Source organism: Pollachius pollachius, assembly GCF_949987615.1.
Source record: "Pollachius pollachius genome assembly, chromosome: 1".
NCBI lineage: Eukaryota > Metazoa > Chordata > Actinopteri > Gadiformes > Gadidae > Pollachius > Pollachius pollachius.
In genome coordinates, this window is record NC_136934.1 from 51,450,492 (window position 1) to 51,467,176 (window position 16,685).

Sequence of the window (16,685 nt, forward strand, 5' to 3'; positions counted from 1 at the left end):
GAGAGGAGGAGAGGGAGGAGAGGGAGGAGAGAGAGGAGGAGAGGGAGGAGAGGGAGGAGAGAGGAGAGGGAGGAGGAGAGAGGAAAGGGAGGAGGAGAGGGGAGAGGGAGGAAGAGAGGGAGGAGGAGAGAGGAGAGGGAGGAGAGGGAGGAGGAGAGAGAGGAGAGGGAGGAGGAGGGAGGAGAGAGGAGAGGGAGGAGGGAGGAGAGAGGAGAGAGAGGAGAGGGAGGAGGAGAGGGGGAGGAGGAGAGGGAGGAGAGGGGGGAGAGAGGAGAGAGAGGAGAGGGAGGAGGAGAGGAGAGGGAGGAGGAGAGAAAGGAGGAGAGGGAGGGGAGAGAGGGAGGGGAGGAAGGAGGAGACGGAGGAGAGGGAGGAGAGAGGAGGGAGTCGTGACTGGCTGAGGGTTTTGTACAACATTCGGCCACTCCCACATTTGTAAGTGAACGAGTCCAGACCGGGACTTGTGCTCATTTAACCAGATCCAGGCTGTGAATGTGGACGGTCAGTCTGATGCTTCCTAGATAAGAAGCCGTAAGGGGACGAGGAGCGGCCTCCGGAGGTCATGAACCATCTGCCTTATCTGCACTGAACTCTTCGTACGGACTACACTAAGTGCTATTTGTGTCATCCAGCAAGCATCAGATGCTAAATTCTTTGTTTCGGTCTGCGACAATCTCGGTGGATCAGCTGTTGATTCTGTCGTTCTAATTACCTCCCCGTCTGTCTGTCCCCCTCCCTGTCTGCCTGTCTGCCTCCCCCTCTGTCTGTCTGTCTGTCTGCCTGCCCGTCTGTCTGTCTGCCTCCCTGTCTGTCTGTGTGCCTCCCCGTCTTTCTGTCTGTCTGCCTCCCTGTCTGTCTGTCTGCCTCCTCATCTGTCTGTCTGCCTCCCCGTCTGTTTGTCTGCCTCCCCGTCTGTCCGTCTGCCCCCCCGCCTGTCTGTCTCCCTCTCCGTCTGTCTGTCTGCCTCCCCATCTGTCTGTCTGCCTCCCCGTCTGTTTGTCTGCCTCCCCGTCTGTCCGTCTGCCCCCCCGTCTGTCTGTCCCCAGGTTGTTCGGCGGTCTGGTGGCAGACGTGTGCCGTAAGGTTCCCTTCCTGGTCAGCGACCTGCGCGACGCCCTCAGCCTGCAGTGCCTGGCCTCCGTCCTCTTCCTCTACTGCGCCTGCATGTCCCCCGTCATCACCTTCGGGGGGCTGCTGGGAGAGGCCACGCACGGGAACATCGTGAGCAGCGACACACAACGACACGCGGCGACACGGCACGCAGCAACAGACACGCCGCGACACACAACGACACGCCGCCTCTGTCCCCGTAGCGCTGGGTATCACTGAAGGGTGCGGGATCAGACTACAGATGTTCCGATACCTGTTCTTCCTTCCCGCTACCGATTCCTTCCTTGAGTATCGGCCGATAGAGTACATACCGATACAGCATCTAGTATTGTGACTGCTCACAGTACTTGTTATGATTGAAGTGTTCTGTGATGGTATCGGATCGGCGCATAGACTTTGGCGTACTCGCCGATACCCGATACTGCACTTTAGGCAGTATCTGGAGGCAAAGATAATTAAGATAATTGACCAGAGAGCGAGATGCCCTCAAAGGCGTCCTCCTTATTAACGCCATGTATCTAAACACACATCACCACTGATTGAATAGTTAGAACTCCCTGGGGGATGTGCGTCATGTGAGGTCACAAACGATAGCGCCGTGCTTTCAGTGTCTGCTGCTTTGGTCAAGAGAACTCTAATAGCTTGTTTGAGTAACGCGCTCTCCCTCCCTCCCTCCCTCCCTCTCCCCCCCTCCCTCCCTCCCTCCCTCCCTCCCTCTCCCCCCAGAGTGCGATTGAGTCTCTGTTCGGGGCGTCGCTGACGGGCGTGGCCTACTCGCTTTTCGCCGGCCAGCCTCTCACCATCCTGGGCAGCACCGGCCCCGTCCTGGTCTTTGAGAAGATCCTCTTCAAGTTCTGCAGGTGGGTGGGCTCCGGGGGGGGGGGGGGCATTGTACCGAGTGGCAGGTTGTTGTTGTCTCATGGCAGTGGGGGGCACTGCCATGAGAGATCCAGCTAGGATGTTTACAACGGAGGCAGGGCGGTCTAGGGAGGAAGATTCAGATCTAGTCCGGTTCCATCGTTGTCCTTCCTCTCGTCGTTCTCGAGGTTGTTCGTCGGTCGAGGATGCAACACCCGTGTTTCCATTGGGTCACCCTTCTTTGACAAAGAGCCAATCACAAACCGCCCTCTCTAGGGTTGACAAACCGGTGGTCCCGGTGTGAGGTCGGCTCACAGGCCCCCTGGCCCGGGGAGGGGAGGAGCCATTGTTGGACTGTTGCATGAAAGAAGGGAAACGTAATGCTAATCCCAAAGCCAACACCGGTGTTCTGGCACACGGCGTGGCAGAATGTACTCTGAGGTGGTTTTAATAGCATTAAAACATTCTGCTTCATGCTGTTTGTGCCTGCATGGGGGCATCCTTGAGCAGGAAGCCCTTCCCCTGCCTGCTCCTTAAAGACATCCGGAATAAATACCTTTACAAAGAAACGCTATAAAGTTGTCAAATTGTTACGTGGACATTTAGTAGGAACAAAAAGCATGAGCCAGAAACGTGAACTGTGACTTGTGACTTTTGTATTCTATGCACTGGTCTCATCCCAGTCCCAACCCATGGCTTGAGCCTTTGGGCTCCGTAGGGAATAGAACCCCTAACCCTACAATTCCAGTGCCTCGCTCTACATACAGGGCTCCACAGGGAATAGAACCCGTAATCCTGGCAGTAATGGTGCCTTGGTTTATCCATGGTGAATGCAGAAACCTGATACATGGCCAAAGAGTCCTTAAAGGTAAACCTCAGTTTCTCTTGTTTGGTTTTATTTGATGAAACCATCTGTGAGCTGGATGGTGTGGTTAGCGATGCAAGCTACTCTGTGAGGCTACCTCAGTTTTACAAGTTTACAATGGTTAGTTATTAATCTCCAACCGGTAATGCTAACCTGCTTTCTGCTAGCTAGTTTTTGATGAGCGTTATTTTCCAGTTCAGCTATTCTGCTAGCTAAACCTTACCTTTGACCACGTCAGGTCGTGCCTCCCCGAGGCAGCTGCTCTTTGTCTGAGGATTATCATCAACGTACCATTGTTGTCGCACTCATGGTTTGGATGAAACGTAATTATTTGCGGATTGCATTCAGGTCTCTGGTGTCAGCATTCCTTTGGGTTTCTTTGCTTGTGGAGAGCTTTTATTTGTGGTTTAACACGTGTAAAAGCTCTCCACATGCACGTGACCCAGTTGTCGGCACAAATCACTTAACTACAACGCACATAATGCTCATTAAATGTAACTGTGGCGCTGGTGGTGGTGGTGGAAGTTGTAGGAGTGAAATACTGCCCCCTTATGAAAAGCAATGGTATGACAGTCAGCCAGAGTTTGATAGCAGTGCGTTGCACATTTAGTCTGTTATACCAAACTGTTGACACGATTTGTTTCGAGAAATATTTGGAAAGAGCGAAGAAGGGCAGTACGTCAACCCTTGGTTTTAAAAACCTTTCTTTTGGTGACACCTCAACTCTAATCTGTTGTTTTTAATGTTTCACTTTTTGGAAGCAAGTAATATATACGGATTAAGCTTAATTTGATCCTAATATTACTATATGCCTACACACAACCTGTGGCTTATACCGCCTTGCTAGCCACGCAGAATACATCCCCCTAGTGGCGTATAATCACCGTCTCTGCCCCTCCACGGTGCGCCCCCTAGTGGCGTATACTCACCGTCTCTGCCTCCTCCTCCACGGTGCTCCCCCTAGTGGCGTGTATACTCACCGTCTCTGCCTCCTCCTCCACGGTGCGCCCCCTAGTGGCGTATACTCACCGTCTCTACCTCCTCCTCCACGCTGCGCCCCCTAGTGGCGTATACTCACCGTCTCTGCCTCCTCCTCCACGGTGCGCCCCCTAGTGGCGTGTATACTCACCGTCTCTGCCTCCTCCTCCACGGTGCGCCCCCTAGTGGCGTGTATACTCACGGTCTCTGCCCCTCCAGTGACTACGAGCTGTGTTACCTCTCGCTGCGGACCAGCATCGGGCTGTGGACCGCGCTGCTCTGCCTGCTGCTGGTGGCCACGGACGCCAGCTCACTGGTGCGCTACATCACGCGCTTCACCGAGGAGGCCTTCGCCGCGCTCATCTGCATCATCTTCATCTACGAGGCGCTGGAGAAGCTGGGGCACCTGGGGGATCTGTACCCGGTCAACACGCACGCCGCCCTGGGCAACGCCACCGACGACACGTAAGCGCTCACGCCTTGGCCAATAACATTCTGAGGGGGCGTGTGCCATCCCGGCCCCCCCAATGGACACGCCCCCACCAGCAGTACTAGACTAGTTGTACTGGGGAACTCCCAGTGTCCACCAGTAGAAGACTGTGGTTGTACTGGGGAACTCCCAGTGTCCACCAGTAGAAGACTGTGGTTGTACTGGGGAACTCCCAGTGTCCACCAGTAGAAGACTGTGGTTGTACTGGGGAACTCCCAGTGTCCACCAGTAGAAGACTGTGGTTGTACTGGGCAGCTACCACTCTACACCAGTAAAAGGCTGAGGTTGTACTGGGCAGCTCCCAGTGTCCACCAGTAGAAGGCTGTGGTTGTACTGGGCAGCTCCCAGTGTCCACCAGTAGAAGGCTGTGGTTGTACTGGGCAGCTCCCAGGGTCCACCAGTAGAAGGCTGTGGTTGTACTGGGCAGCTCCCAGTGTCCACCAGTAGAAGACTGTGGTTGTACTGGGCAGCTCCCAGTGTCCACCAGTAGAAGACTGTGGTTGCACTGGTTAGCTCCCAGTGTCCACCAGTAGAAGGCTGTGGTTGTACTGGGCAGCTCCCAGTGTCCACCAGTAGAAGGCTGTGGTTGCACTGGTTAGCTCCCAATGTCCACCAGTCCTTCAGGATAACGGTTCCCAGTGGAGGCTGACCGTTCCCTCTCTGCCCTAGGTGCCGGTGTTCTGCTGCGGCCAACTCCTCCCAGCCGGCCTCCCGGGGGTGGAACAGCAGTGAGGTCCTCTCCCTGGGCCCTCTGGACGAGCAGGTAGCTCCCCCCTGTTGGGCGACACAATGCTAATTAGGGATCGACCGATTATCGGCGCCGATATTTGGCATTTTGACGCATATCGGCATCTGCCTTTTTTTTGATCCGACGGCCGATATGAGATCAGTTTAAAACTGGGTTATTTTGGCTCTGATGTAGCCGCGCCTCTCTGTCTGCTGTCACTACGCCGTCTCCAGCATTGTCCCACCCACAGCACCATCTGATTGGTTACATGCTCTGGTTGCACGCAGAGCCACGACGGGTAACAGCCAATCAGCAGTGAAAGCTGTACATGCACAGTGCTCACACACACACGGCGGAGAGGAGAAAAGGTTATGTCTGGTTTGGTTTCGAGGTAAGTTAAGGCAGCAGACTCTCCCGAAATTGTAATAAACATCCCAGTCCTCTACAACTCACAACTACTAGTAACATTACTGTGAGCCCATTAACGTCATATAAACATAAGCGGCAGCTCTGCTCACAGTCTGGCGTCCAGGCATGCCTGTTAATCACTTGAAACAACGTTTGTTGATAATATCGACATGGAAATAGTCTGTGATAGTAGAAGTCTGTGTGTGAGTGAGAGTAAAAACCTAATAGACTCAATTCAGTCCAGTTTTGTTGCAGGGAAGCACGTTAAGCGGTGGTTATACTTCTACAACTGCGTAATGCGCTATCCAACTGCGTAACCACGGTGCCCCTCGAGCCCTTAGGCTTTAAGGTGAAGGCTGATTAGCTTTCAGCGTAACGTTAGCCCAGCGGTCCGCTTTCTCCTTCTCTGGCCCTAGACGCTCAGCAGACTGTAGCGAAACTCTACAACTCACGACTACTAACGTCACTGTGAGGCCCAATACGAGAGAGAAATAAATTCAGTTAGTGTGTGTGTGTGTGTGTGTGTGTGTGTGTAAGCCACATGAGAAGCTACAGAAACTGACAGCAAAGCACCGTCCGTCTGAGAGAAAACTGTCGGGCAATAATGGCTGTTTAATTAGGGAACTATTTATTTATTTAAATGTTCAGTTAACTTCATTAGAACACCCTGCACGTTTTGTTTTTGTTTGAACTTAAAAGAAAGATAAGTAAAAGATTAACATTTCAGTTCAGGAAAATTTTAGTGAGCCATTTATTTTTTTGAATTGTGTTATGTTGCAAATGTGATAAGCTGTTGTGTTTATTAAACATATGCTTAAAGGCATTTAAATGAAGTTAAGTGTTGGAGTTTGTATTATTCAAAATTTTGACGCCAATCTTTTCCCTTTTTCTGTAAATTAATATCGGCTCCAAATATCGGTTATCGGCCCTGAAAAAACCATATCGGTCTATCTCTAATGCTAATTGTGTCGACACTAATGCTAACGGCCACATGACAGGATTCTTCTGCTAGGGAACAGGACAATGCTAAGGCTAACACTAAGGCTAACACTAAGGCTCAGAATAATGCCACTCAATCCAATGCAACAATTAACACGATCACGCTAAGCTGTAAATGTTCAAATACCCACAGCGCTTGGCACAATATTCCAATGAACGTGGAGATGGTCTCTTCCCCCCCCCTTCCTTTCTCCGTCCAGGAGTGTTTGAGGCAGGGGGGGAGGTTCTCCTGTCGCTACGTCCCTGATGTCCTCTTCTGGTCCATCATCCTCTTCTTCACCACCTTCTTCCTCTCTGCCTTCCTCAAGCAGTTCAAGACCAGTCGCTACTTCCCCACCAAGGTACGCCAGGCCAGACCCCCGCCGGACCCCGAACAGACCCCGGTCAGACCCCGACCAGACGCCAGTAAGACCCTGACCAGACCCAGACCAGACCCTGACCAGACCCCGACCAGACCCTGACCAGACCGAGACCCTGACCAGACCAGACCCTGACCAGACCCTGACCAGACAAGACCCTGACCAGACCAGACCCAGACCAGACCCTGACCAGACCCCGACCAGACCCTGACCAGACCAGACCCTGACCAGACCCTGACCAGACCCTGACCAGACCCTGACCAGACCCTGACCAGACCCTGACCAGACCCTGACCAGACCCAGACCCTGACCAGACCCTGACCAGACAAGACCCTGACCAGACCCCAACAACACCCAGACCCTGACCAGACCAGACCCTGACCGGACCCTGACTAGACCAGACCAGACCCCGACCAGACCCCAACCAGACCCTGACCAGACCCTGACCAGACCCTGACCAGACCCCAACCAGACCCAGACCAGACCCAGACCCAGACCAGATGCCAGTCCAGACCCAGTCCAGACCCAGACCAGACCCAGACCAGACCCAGACCAGACCCAGACCAGACCCAGACCAGACCCCAACCAGACCATGGGCCCTATAGCACTAATGAGCAGGGCATGGTGTCCTGTGGTATTAAGGAGCAGGTTGGGTATGGCGTCTTGCTCTAGCATGTAGCTAGTCTATAGTCTATAGCTACCCTGTGGACTTTGGTACCCAGATCACCCAGCCTATGTCATGAGCCATTTCCCTTAAAGCTCATGCTTCTTTAGACCTTAAACAGTACTGATAATGTAGTTTGAACATCAAAGCAATTGATGATTTGTTTTGTTACTAACAAAATATGCTGCACTATGCTTTTTCCTTCTGGAAATTATTCTAAAATTGGTATTTTGGTCAATGGTATTTGGCAAACTGGACTGGCATTTTGTGAAGGATGTTGCATGTTTGACACTGGTGTTGTGTGGTGTCACGCGTTGGTTGTGTGTTTATTCACTCGTTGGTTCAGGGTTTGGTCGAGTGTTGGTTGAGTCTTTGGTCACGCGTTGGTTGTGTGTTTATTCACGCGTTGGTTCAGGGTTTGGTCGAGTGTTGGTTGAGTCTTTGGTCACGCGTTGGTTGTGTGTTTATTCACACGTTGGTTCAGGGTTTGGTCGAGTGTTGGTTCGGTGTTTGGTCGAGTGTTGGTTCAGTGTTTGGTCACACGTTGGTACAGTGGGTTTAGTCACGCGTTGGTTCAGGGTTTGGTCGAGTGTTGGTTGAGTCTTTGGTCACGCGTTGGTTCAGCGTGTGCGTCGGTGTTGGTTCAGAGTGTGCGTCGGCGTTGGTTCAGAGTGTGCGTCGGCGTTGGTTCAGAGTGTGCGTCGGCGTTGGTTCAGCGTGTGCGTCGGCGTTGGTTCAGCGTGTGCGTCGGCGTTGGTTCAGAGTGTGCGTCGGCGTTGGTTCAGAGTGTGCGTCGGCGTTGGTTCAGAGTGTGCGTCGGCGTTGGTTCAGAGTGTGCGTCGGCGTTGGTTCAGAGCGTGCGTCGGCGTTGGTTCAGAGCGTGCGTCGGCGTTGGTTCAGAGTGTGCGTCGGCGTTGGTTCAGAGTGTGCGTCGGCGTTGGTTCAGCGTGTGCGTCGGCGTTGGTTCAGAGTGTGCGTCGGCGTTGGTTCAGCGTGTGCGTCGGCGTTGGTTCAGAGTGTGCGTCGTGTGTCCAGGTGCGCTCCAGTATCAGTGACTTCGCCGTGTTCCTCACCATCCTGATCATGGTCCTGTTGGACCACCTGGTGGGGATCCCCTCCCCCAAACTCAACGTCCCCGAGCGCTTCGAGGTAACCCGTGTGTGTGTGCGTGCGTGCGTGCGTGTGTGTCTGTGTGTGTGTGCACAAGTGGGAGGGTCCACAGAGATGTATAATGTAAAGGCCTTATCAATAATGTCGAAATAAAAATGACTGAGAGAGAGACCTCCCAGACCAGCCCAGTCACCCCCCCTCCTCCTCGTGCCCTCCCCCAAGCCCACCTCTAAGAGCCGGGGCTGGCTGATCTCCCCCCTGGGCCCCAACCCCTGGTGGACGGTGCTGGCGGCTGCCGTCCCAGCCCTGCTCTGCACCATCCTCATCTTCATGGACCAGCAGATCACCGCCGTCATCATCAACCGCAAGGAGAACAAGCTCAAGGTCAGACCCCCCCTCACCTGGTGTCCTCTGTACTGGAGCTATCACACGGTGTCCCCTCTGCTGTCCCTACGACAGGGCCGTGTCTATCACCCGGTGCACCCTCTGCTGTCACTACGACAGAGGGCCGTGTCTATCACCTGGTGTCCTCTCCTTCCCCCCCCCCCTTACAGAAGGGCTGTGGCTACCACCTGGACCTGCTGGTGGTGGCGGTGATGCTGGGCGTGTGCTCCGTGATGGGCCTGCCGTGGTTTGTGGCGGCCACGGTGCTCTCCATCTCCCACGTCAACAGCCTGAAGCTGGAGTCGGAGTGCTCCGCCCCCGGCGAGCAGCCCCGCTTCCTGGGCATCAGGGAGCAGCGCGTCACCGGCCTGCTCATCTTCCTGCTCATGGGCTGTTCCGTCTTCATGACCCCCGTGCTCAAGGTGAGGGTCAGGTGATCCATAATAAGGTCCTTCTTCGAGGCGAGGGTTAGATGATCCATAAAAAGGTCCGTCTTCGAGGGGAGGGTTAGATGATCCATAATAAGGTCCGTCTTCGAGGTGAGGGTCAGATGATCCATAAAAGGGTCCGTCTTCGAGGTGAGGGTTAGATGATCCATAATAAGGTCCGTCTTCAAGCTGAGGGTCAGGTGATCCATAATAAGGTCCGTCTTCGAGGTGAGGGTCAGGTGATCAATAATAAGGTCCGTCTTCGAGGGGAGGGTTAGATGATCCATAATAAGGTCCGTCTTCGAGGGGAGGGTTAGATGATCCATAATAAGGTCCATCTTTAAGGGGAGGGTCAGATGATCCATAATAAGGTCCGTCTTCGAGGGGAGGGTCAGATGATCCATAATGAGGTGGGGCCACTGAGGGGATCGGTGCTGATTGGACGATGGTCTGAAAGAGGAGCACAGATCAGTAGTGATGCTGCAGAAGGCGGTGCTCTGAGCGCTGAGCTGACCTGGGTCTTTGTGTCCCTCAGTTCATCCCCATGCCGGTGCTCTACGGGGTCTTCCTGTACATGGGGGTCTCCTCTCTGAAGGGCATCCAGGTGAGTTTCCCCCCCCCCCCCCCCCCCCCCCCCCGCTGGCTGCATCAGGCTGGGAGACCCTTCAGGGTGGACCCGGCTCTGTGGACCTGTTTTTAGTTTTAGTTTATTGACTTTATTGCTTCATGTGCCATTTACTGAAAATGTCTGTTTGAAAAGAGTCAATATGCATTGTGCCTTTGTGTGTGTGTGTGTGTGTGTGATCATGTGTTTGTGTGTGTGTGTGTGCGCGTGCATGTGTGTGTCTGCGTGTGTGAGGTGCGTGTGTGTGTGCATCTGTCTTTGTGCCGCGTGCCTGCCTGGGTCCGTCTGTGTGTGTGTGTGTGTGTGTTTGTGTGTGTATGTGTTTGTGCGTGTGTGTGTATGTGTTTGTGCGTGTGTGTCTGTATATGTGTGTGTGTGCATCTGTCTGTGTGCATGTGTGCCTGCCTGGGTCCGTCTGTGTGTGTGTGTGTGTTTGTTTGTGCGTGTGTGTCTGTATGTGTGAGTATGTGTTTGTGTGTGTGTGTGTGTGCATCTGTCTGTGTGCATGCGTGCCTGCCTGGGTCCTTCTGTGTGTGTCTGTGCGTGTGTGTGTGTGCGTCCGTGTGTGCGTCAGCTGTTCGACCGTATCAAGCTGTTCGGGATGCCGGCTAAGCACCAGCCCGACCTGATCTACCTGCGCTACGTGCCGCTGTGGAAGGTGCACCTGTTCACCCTGGTGCAGCTCACCTGCCTCACGCTGCTGTGGATAACCAAGGCCTCCGCCGCCGCCGTGGTCTTCCCCATGATGGTAGGACTAATACTGTAGGTCTGTGATGGTAGGACTAATACTGTAGGTCTATGATGGTAGGTCTAATACTGTAGGTCTATGACAGTAGGTCTATGATGGTAGGTCTATGATGGTAGGAGTAATACTGTAGGTCTATGATGGTAGGTCTATGATGGTAGGAGTAATACTGTAGGTCTGTGATGGTAGGACTAATACTGTTGGTCTATGATGGTAGGACTAATACTGTAGGTCTATGATGGTAGGACTAATACTGTAGGTCTATGATGGTAGGACTAATACTGTAGGTCTATGATGGTAGGACTAATACTGTTGGTCTATGATGGTAGGACTAATACTGTAGGTCTATGATGGTAGGACTAATACTGTAGGTCTATGATGGTAGGTCTAATACTGTAGGTCTATGATGGTAGGACTAATACTGTAGGTCTATGATGGTAGGTCTAATACTGTAGGTCTATGATGGTAGGACTAATACTGTAGGTCTGTGATGGTAGGACTAATACTGTAGGTCTGTGATGGTAGGACTAATACTGTAGGTCTATGATGGTAGGACTAATACTGTAGGTCTGTGATGGTAGGACTAATACTGTAGGTCTATGATGGTAGGACTAATGCTGTAGGTCTGTGATGGTAGGGCTAATACTGTAGGTCTGTGATGGTAGGACTAATGCTGTAGGTCTGTGATGGTAGGACTAATACTGTAGGTCTGTGATGGTAGGAGTAATACTGTAGGTCTATGATGGTAGGACTAATACTGTAGGTCTGTGATGGTAGGACTATGACAGTAGGTCTATGATGGTGGGTCTATGATGGTAGGACTAATACTGTAGGTCTATGATGGTAGGAGTAATACTGTAGGTCTATGATGGTGGGTCTATGATGGTAGGAGTAATACTGTAGGTCTATGATGGTAGGAGTAATACTGTAGGTCTATGATGGTAGGACTAATACTGTAGGTCTGTGATGGTAGGAGTAATACTGTAGGTCTATGATGGTAGGTCTATGATGGTGGGTCTATGATGGTAGGACTAATACTGTAGGTCTATGATGGTAGGACTAATACTGTTGGTCTGTGATGGTAGGAGTAATACTGTAGGTCTATGATGGTAGGACTAATACTGTAGGTCTATGATGGTAGGACTAATACTGTAGGTCTGTGATGGTAGGACTAATACTGTAGGTCTATGATGGTAGGACTAATACTGTTGGTCTGTGATGGTAGGAGTAATACTGTAGGTCTATGATGGTAGGTCTAATACTGTAGGTCTATGATGGTAGGACTAATACTGTAGGTCTATGATGGTAGGACTAATACTGTAGGTCTATGATGGTAGGACTAATACTGTAGGTCTGTGATGGTAGGACTAATACTGTAGGTCTATGATGGTAGGTCTAATACTGTAGGTCTGTGATGGTAGGTCTAATACTGTTGGTCTGTGATGGTAGGAGTAATACTGTAGGTCTATGATGGTAGGTCTAATACTGTAGGTCTATGACAGTAGGTCTATGATGGTGGGTCTATGATGGTAGGACTAATACTGTAGGTCTATGATGGTAGGACTAATACTGTAGGTCTATGATGGTAGGTCTATGACAGTAAGTCTATGATGGTAGATCTATGATGGTAGGTCTAATACTGTAGGTCTATGATGGTAGGACTAATGCTGTTGGTCTGTGATGGTAGGAGTAATACTGTAGGTCTATGATGGTAGGACTAATACTGTAGGTCTGTGATGGTAGGACAAATACTGTAGGTCTATGATGGTAGGACTAATACTGTTGGTCTGTGATGGTAGGAGTAATACTGTAGGTCTATGATGGTAGGTCTAATACTGTAGGTCTATGACAGTAGGTCTATGATGGTGGGTCTATGATGGTAGGACTAATACTGTAGGTCTATGATGGTAGGACTAATACTGTAGGTCTATGATGGTAGGTCTAATACTGTAGGTCTATGATGGTAGGTCTATGACAGTAAGTCTATGATGGTAGATCTATGATGGTAGGTCTAATACTGTAGGTCTGTGATGGTAGGTCTATGATGGTGGGTCTATGACGGTAGGTCTATGATGGTAGGTCTATGACGGTAGGTCTATGACAGTAGGTCTATGATGGTAGGTCTATGACAGGCGGGTCCTGTTGGGGGTATCCGTCTAGTGTCTGGGTCCCTGCAGTGCTTTGCTGGGTCCTGGTCTGAGTCTGGGTCTGGGTCTGGGTGGGCTCCTGTAGGTCCTGGTCTGAGTCTGGGTCTGGGTGGGCTCCTGTAGGTCCTGGTCTGAGTCTGGGTCTGGGTGGGCTCCTGTAGGTCCTGGTCTGAGTCTGGGTCTGGGTGGGCTCCTGTAGGTCCTGGTCTGAGTCTGGGTCTGGGTGGGCTCCTGTAGGTCCTGGTCTGAGTCTGGGTCTGGGTGGGCTCCTGTAGGTCCTGGTCTGAGTCTGGGTCTGGGTGGGCTCCTGTAGGTCCTGGTCTGAGTCTGGGTCTGGGTGGGCTCCTGTAGGTCCTGGTCTGAGTCTGGGTCTGGGTCTGGGTGGGCTCCTGTAGGTCCTGGTCTGAGTCTGGGTCTGGGTGGGCTCCTGTAGGTCCTGGTCTGAGTCTGGGTCTGGGTGGGCTCCTGTAGGTCCTGGTCTGAGTCTGGGTCTGGGTGGGCTCCTGTAGGTCCTGGCGCTGGTGTTCATCCGGAAGCTTCTGGACTTCTGCTTCACCAAGAGAGAGCTGAGCTGGCTGGACGACCTCATCCCCGAGAGCCGCAAGAAGAGGGAGGACGACAAGAAGAAGAGGGAGAAGGAGGTAGGAGGAGTCCAGAGGAGGAGAGAGGAGAGAGGAGCAGGTCTGGAGCTACTGATCAGTGACCTTACACGTGTGTGTGTGTTTGTGTGTGTGTGTGTGTGTGTGTGTGCGCGCAGGAGGGGAAGAGGCTGCTGCAGTCTTCTGAGGACCTGACCAAGTCCCTCAAAGGAGGGTGAGTATATAAAACGCACCCACACACCGACACGCGCGCCCCCGTCCTGACCACCAGGGGCAGCAGAGCGGCACAAAGCGTATCTTCACCTGTACCTAGCTCGGTGACCTTTGACCCTGCGCCCTCAGAGCCGACCCGTCCGTGGTGAACATCTCCGACGAGATGTCCAAGACCAGCCTGTGGAAGGCCCTCTCCTCCAAGTCCGAGAGCGTCCGCACCCCCAAGGCCAGCCCCCGGTAACCATGACGACCGCCGCAGCTCTCTCCTCCCCCTGTTGAATGTGATGCTGGTCGTCGTCATGGGGACGGGTCACCGTCACCGTGACCCCCACCGCCATCACTCCTCACCGCTCTCTCCTCCCTCTGTGGGTTGTGAGGCTGGCGGTCGTCACCGTGACGACCACCACGCGCTCTCCTCCCTCTGTGGGTTGTGATGCCGGCGGTTGTCATGGTGACGGTGTGTGTGTGTCTCCCAGCAGGCCGGAGGTCCCGACCAGTGTCCGGGTCACCGTGGAGGACGAGGGGCCGGTGGTGAGCTCCGAGACCTCCATGTGACGGGGGTCCGCGGACCACCTCATCGTCCATCACAGAGAAGCCTCCGACTGTCAGAGAGAGAGAGACTGGGGAGGAGGAGGAGGAGGAGGAGGAGGAAGAGGAGGGACTGAGGAGGAGGAGGGCGGTCTGAAAGTCGTGCTTCATCTAAACCTGCAGCCCTGAAGACAATGTTTCTGCCGCTGTGCTGTGTGACGGACAGCTGCCCACACAGTCCGAAGCCCCGCCCCCCTGTATGGTACACACACACACACACTGACTGACTGATTGACTGACTGACGGACTGACTGACTGGCTAACTCCTTCATACCGTGTAGAGAAGTGAAGATATTCCTTTTTAAACCAAAGTCGTTTCACTATTGCTGTTTTTTATTTTCTTCATGTTTTAAAGAATAAAACATGAAGTCCTCTCCTAGGTTGTACTACCTAGATGAACTCAACTAGAGATACGAAGCTGGATAGCTAGCACGGTCGAGTGCTATTATCGTTTTAGTTACGGTCTTAATCGCACTTACAGATGAATTGCCTTATTTGTAGTTTACCAACCCAGCCTTGAATACATTACAAGCCTTAATGCCTTCTGAATGATACTACGTTGAGATGGGTCCATGTTTCACACATGCACTAACCTGTTTTCAGTTTCGTAGCAGAAACAAAAACTTTGCCAACATATGCAAATTAGACCCTTACTGATGAGGCATTTCAGTTAGAGACATGACCATAGCATATCCCAGATAAAAATGAGATTGAGACCACCTTGCTGTTATTTTCAATACAATGGCCCCTGCCACCAAAGAATGAAACTACATTTTGTTAAGAGGCAGTGAAGGGTTGCAGAATATTGTTGTTTGTATTTATATCGATGACCGTGAGGCTGTGACCTCTGAAACCTACACACCTGTAGATGGTACTGAATGCTTTACACAGAGTTAAGCATTGGTGGCTCATTTGACAATTATATAATAATTACATAATAATTTGATAATTATTCACGTCCGTTTTGCAGTTTTCCTAATGATTATACAGTGTATTCCTATCGTTCCTTGTTTTGTTGAAGTCTTAATTTATGAAGAGGTCTTCTCGTTTATTTGCTGTTGCAAGGGTTAGAATTTGCGTCTGCAGTACAATAGGATTATTCTGAAACATTCTCTGTTGATGTGGTCTATTAAGGTGTTTCCTTTTTTTTTTTTTTTTATTAATTAAACAACTAAATGTATTGTGGTCTAACCGGGACCAGGGGACGGTCCTAGTCCTCTCAGACTGAATGAGACTACTGAAAGATGGAAGACCTCTCTACACTGTGTTATTTATGAATTTGATCAAAAGTGATGACTGCGGTTCAGAAAATGTGATTGTACAAATGAAGAATGACCAGGCATTTCTGGAAGGAGGTCATTAGAAACGAAAAAAAAGGATTCTCGGATCATTCTAAACCTTCAACCGTTTTGTCTCTTTTAAACCCAAGCCCGTTTTCCTAACAAACTAGTTAATCTACCATATTTTACAGTTGTTTTTTTTTTACGTTTTACTTCAGCAGCATTGACGTCATTACGACACTGCTTTACAAACATCCGTACAGCCCTAAACAAGTTAGTCACATCAAAAAATAGTGTCAAATTAAATCATGTTTTATCATAAATATATTCGGTAGCACCTATGTCGAATATTAACTTTCCTGATGATATAAACATTCCAGAAAACTTTCCCCTTTTGACAATAACTGAATGCTTTCCAATCGAGCTGAGTTGCTGTTATAATCTTCAGGTACTTTAGTGGTGATTCTCGACAGACTGTGACCAAAGACTCCCCCACTAGAGGGCGCTCTGCACTCTCCCCAAAGAGCACGACGACTTCTGTCAACGGGTTCGATTCGACTCAATATGCAGATGACCAATGGAGACATCCGGTTTGTATTAACCTAGCTTTACACCAATCACCTCAATGACATTTATAAAGAATTTTGAAGTCGTACTGAATTTGTACTATTTGTAGAACTTGTAAAATGATGCTAGGAGATGTTTGTATTCAATCTTGTTTTTATAATATAAATTCTTTAATGACACAATAAAGACTATTATATTGTTAGAAATTGTCTGTGTGATTGGTGTGGAGGCTGTGGGTGTTGAGAGGTGACCCCGACTGCCTTCCTGTCGTGTTTGGGTCAAATCTGACCGATTAACATTTCGATCAATCATAAATATTGTGTTTTACATTTTTTTGTCTCGAGGGCTTATGATATCCTCCACACTAGGCATTTGAACATATAAAATTGCTGATCACTACTTTCATTGAATTTTGAGTTGTTTAGTCAACTTTGTAACACCTGTGGTGTTCCCGGTCAGAAATGACCGCGGAAAGGAAATAGGAATAGGAAATTAATGGGGGACCCTTGATTGTGTTCATCCATCAGATAGTACACAACCA

The 16,685-nt window shown here is 50.9% G+C and overlaps 1 protein-coding gene across 1 annotated transcript in view; it reads left to right on the forward strand.

The window, feature by feature from the left end:
- LOC307091987 (sodium bicarbonate cotransporter 3-like) overlaps nucleotides 1-16,290 on the forward strand; it is a gene marked incomplete at its 5' end in the record, with an annotated part of 23,787 nt that extends 7,497 nt beyond the window's left edge. Inside the window, 14 exons of the mRNA XM_079758842.1 lie at nucleotides 1,047-1,221; nucleotides 1,837-1,970; nucleotides 4,031-4,276; nucleotides 4,971-5,064; nucleotides 6,636-6,776; nucleotides 8,494-8,607; nucleotides 8,791-8,952; nucleotides 9,123-9,374; nucleotides 9,916-9,984; nucleotides 10,580-10,753; nucleotides 13,407-13,538; nucleotides 13,655-13,710; nucleotides 13,839-13,946; nucleotides 14,189-16,290. Coding sequence (XP_079614968.1) covers nucleotides 1,047-1,221; nucleotides 1,837-1,970; nucleotides 4,031-4,276; nucleotides 4,971-5,064; nucleotides 6,636-6,776; nucleotides 8,494-8,607; nucleotides 8,791-8,952; nucleotides 9,123-9,374; nucleotides 9,916-9,984; nucleotides 10,580-10,753; nucleotides 13,407-13,538; nucleotides 13,655-13,710; nucleotides 13,839-13,946; nucleotides 14,189-14,264 — 1,933 coding nt within the window. The 3' untranslated portion in view covers nucleotides 14,265-16,290. The remainder of the gene's footprint in view (nucleotides 1-1,046; nucleotides 1,222-1,836; nucleotides 1,971-4,030; nucleotides 4,277-4,970; nucleotides 5,065-6,635; nucleotides 6,777-8,493; nucleotides 8,608-8,790; nucleotides 8,953-9,122; nucleotides 9,375-9,915; nucleotides 9,985-10,579; nucleotides 10,754-13,406; nucleotides 13,539-13,654; nucleotides 13,711-13,838; nucleotides 13,947-14,188) is intronic.
- Nucleotides 16,291-16,685: the final 395 nt, after the last annotated feature.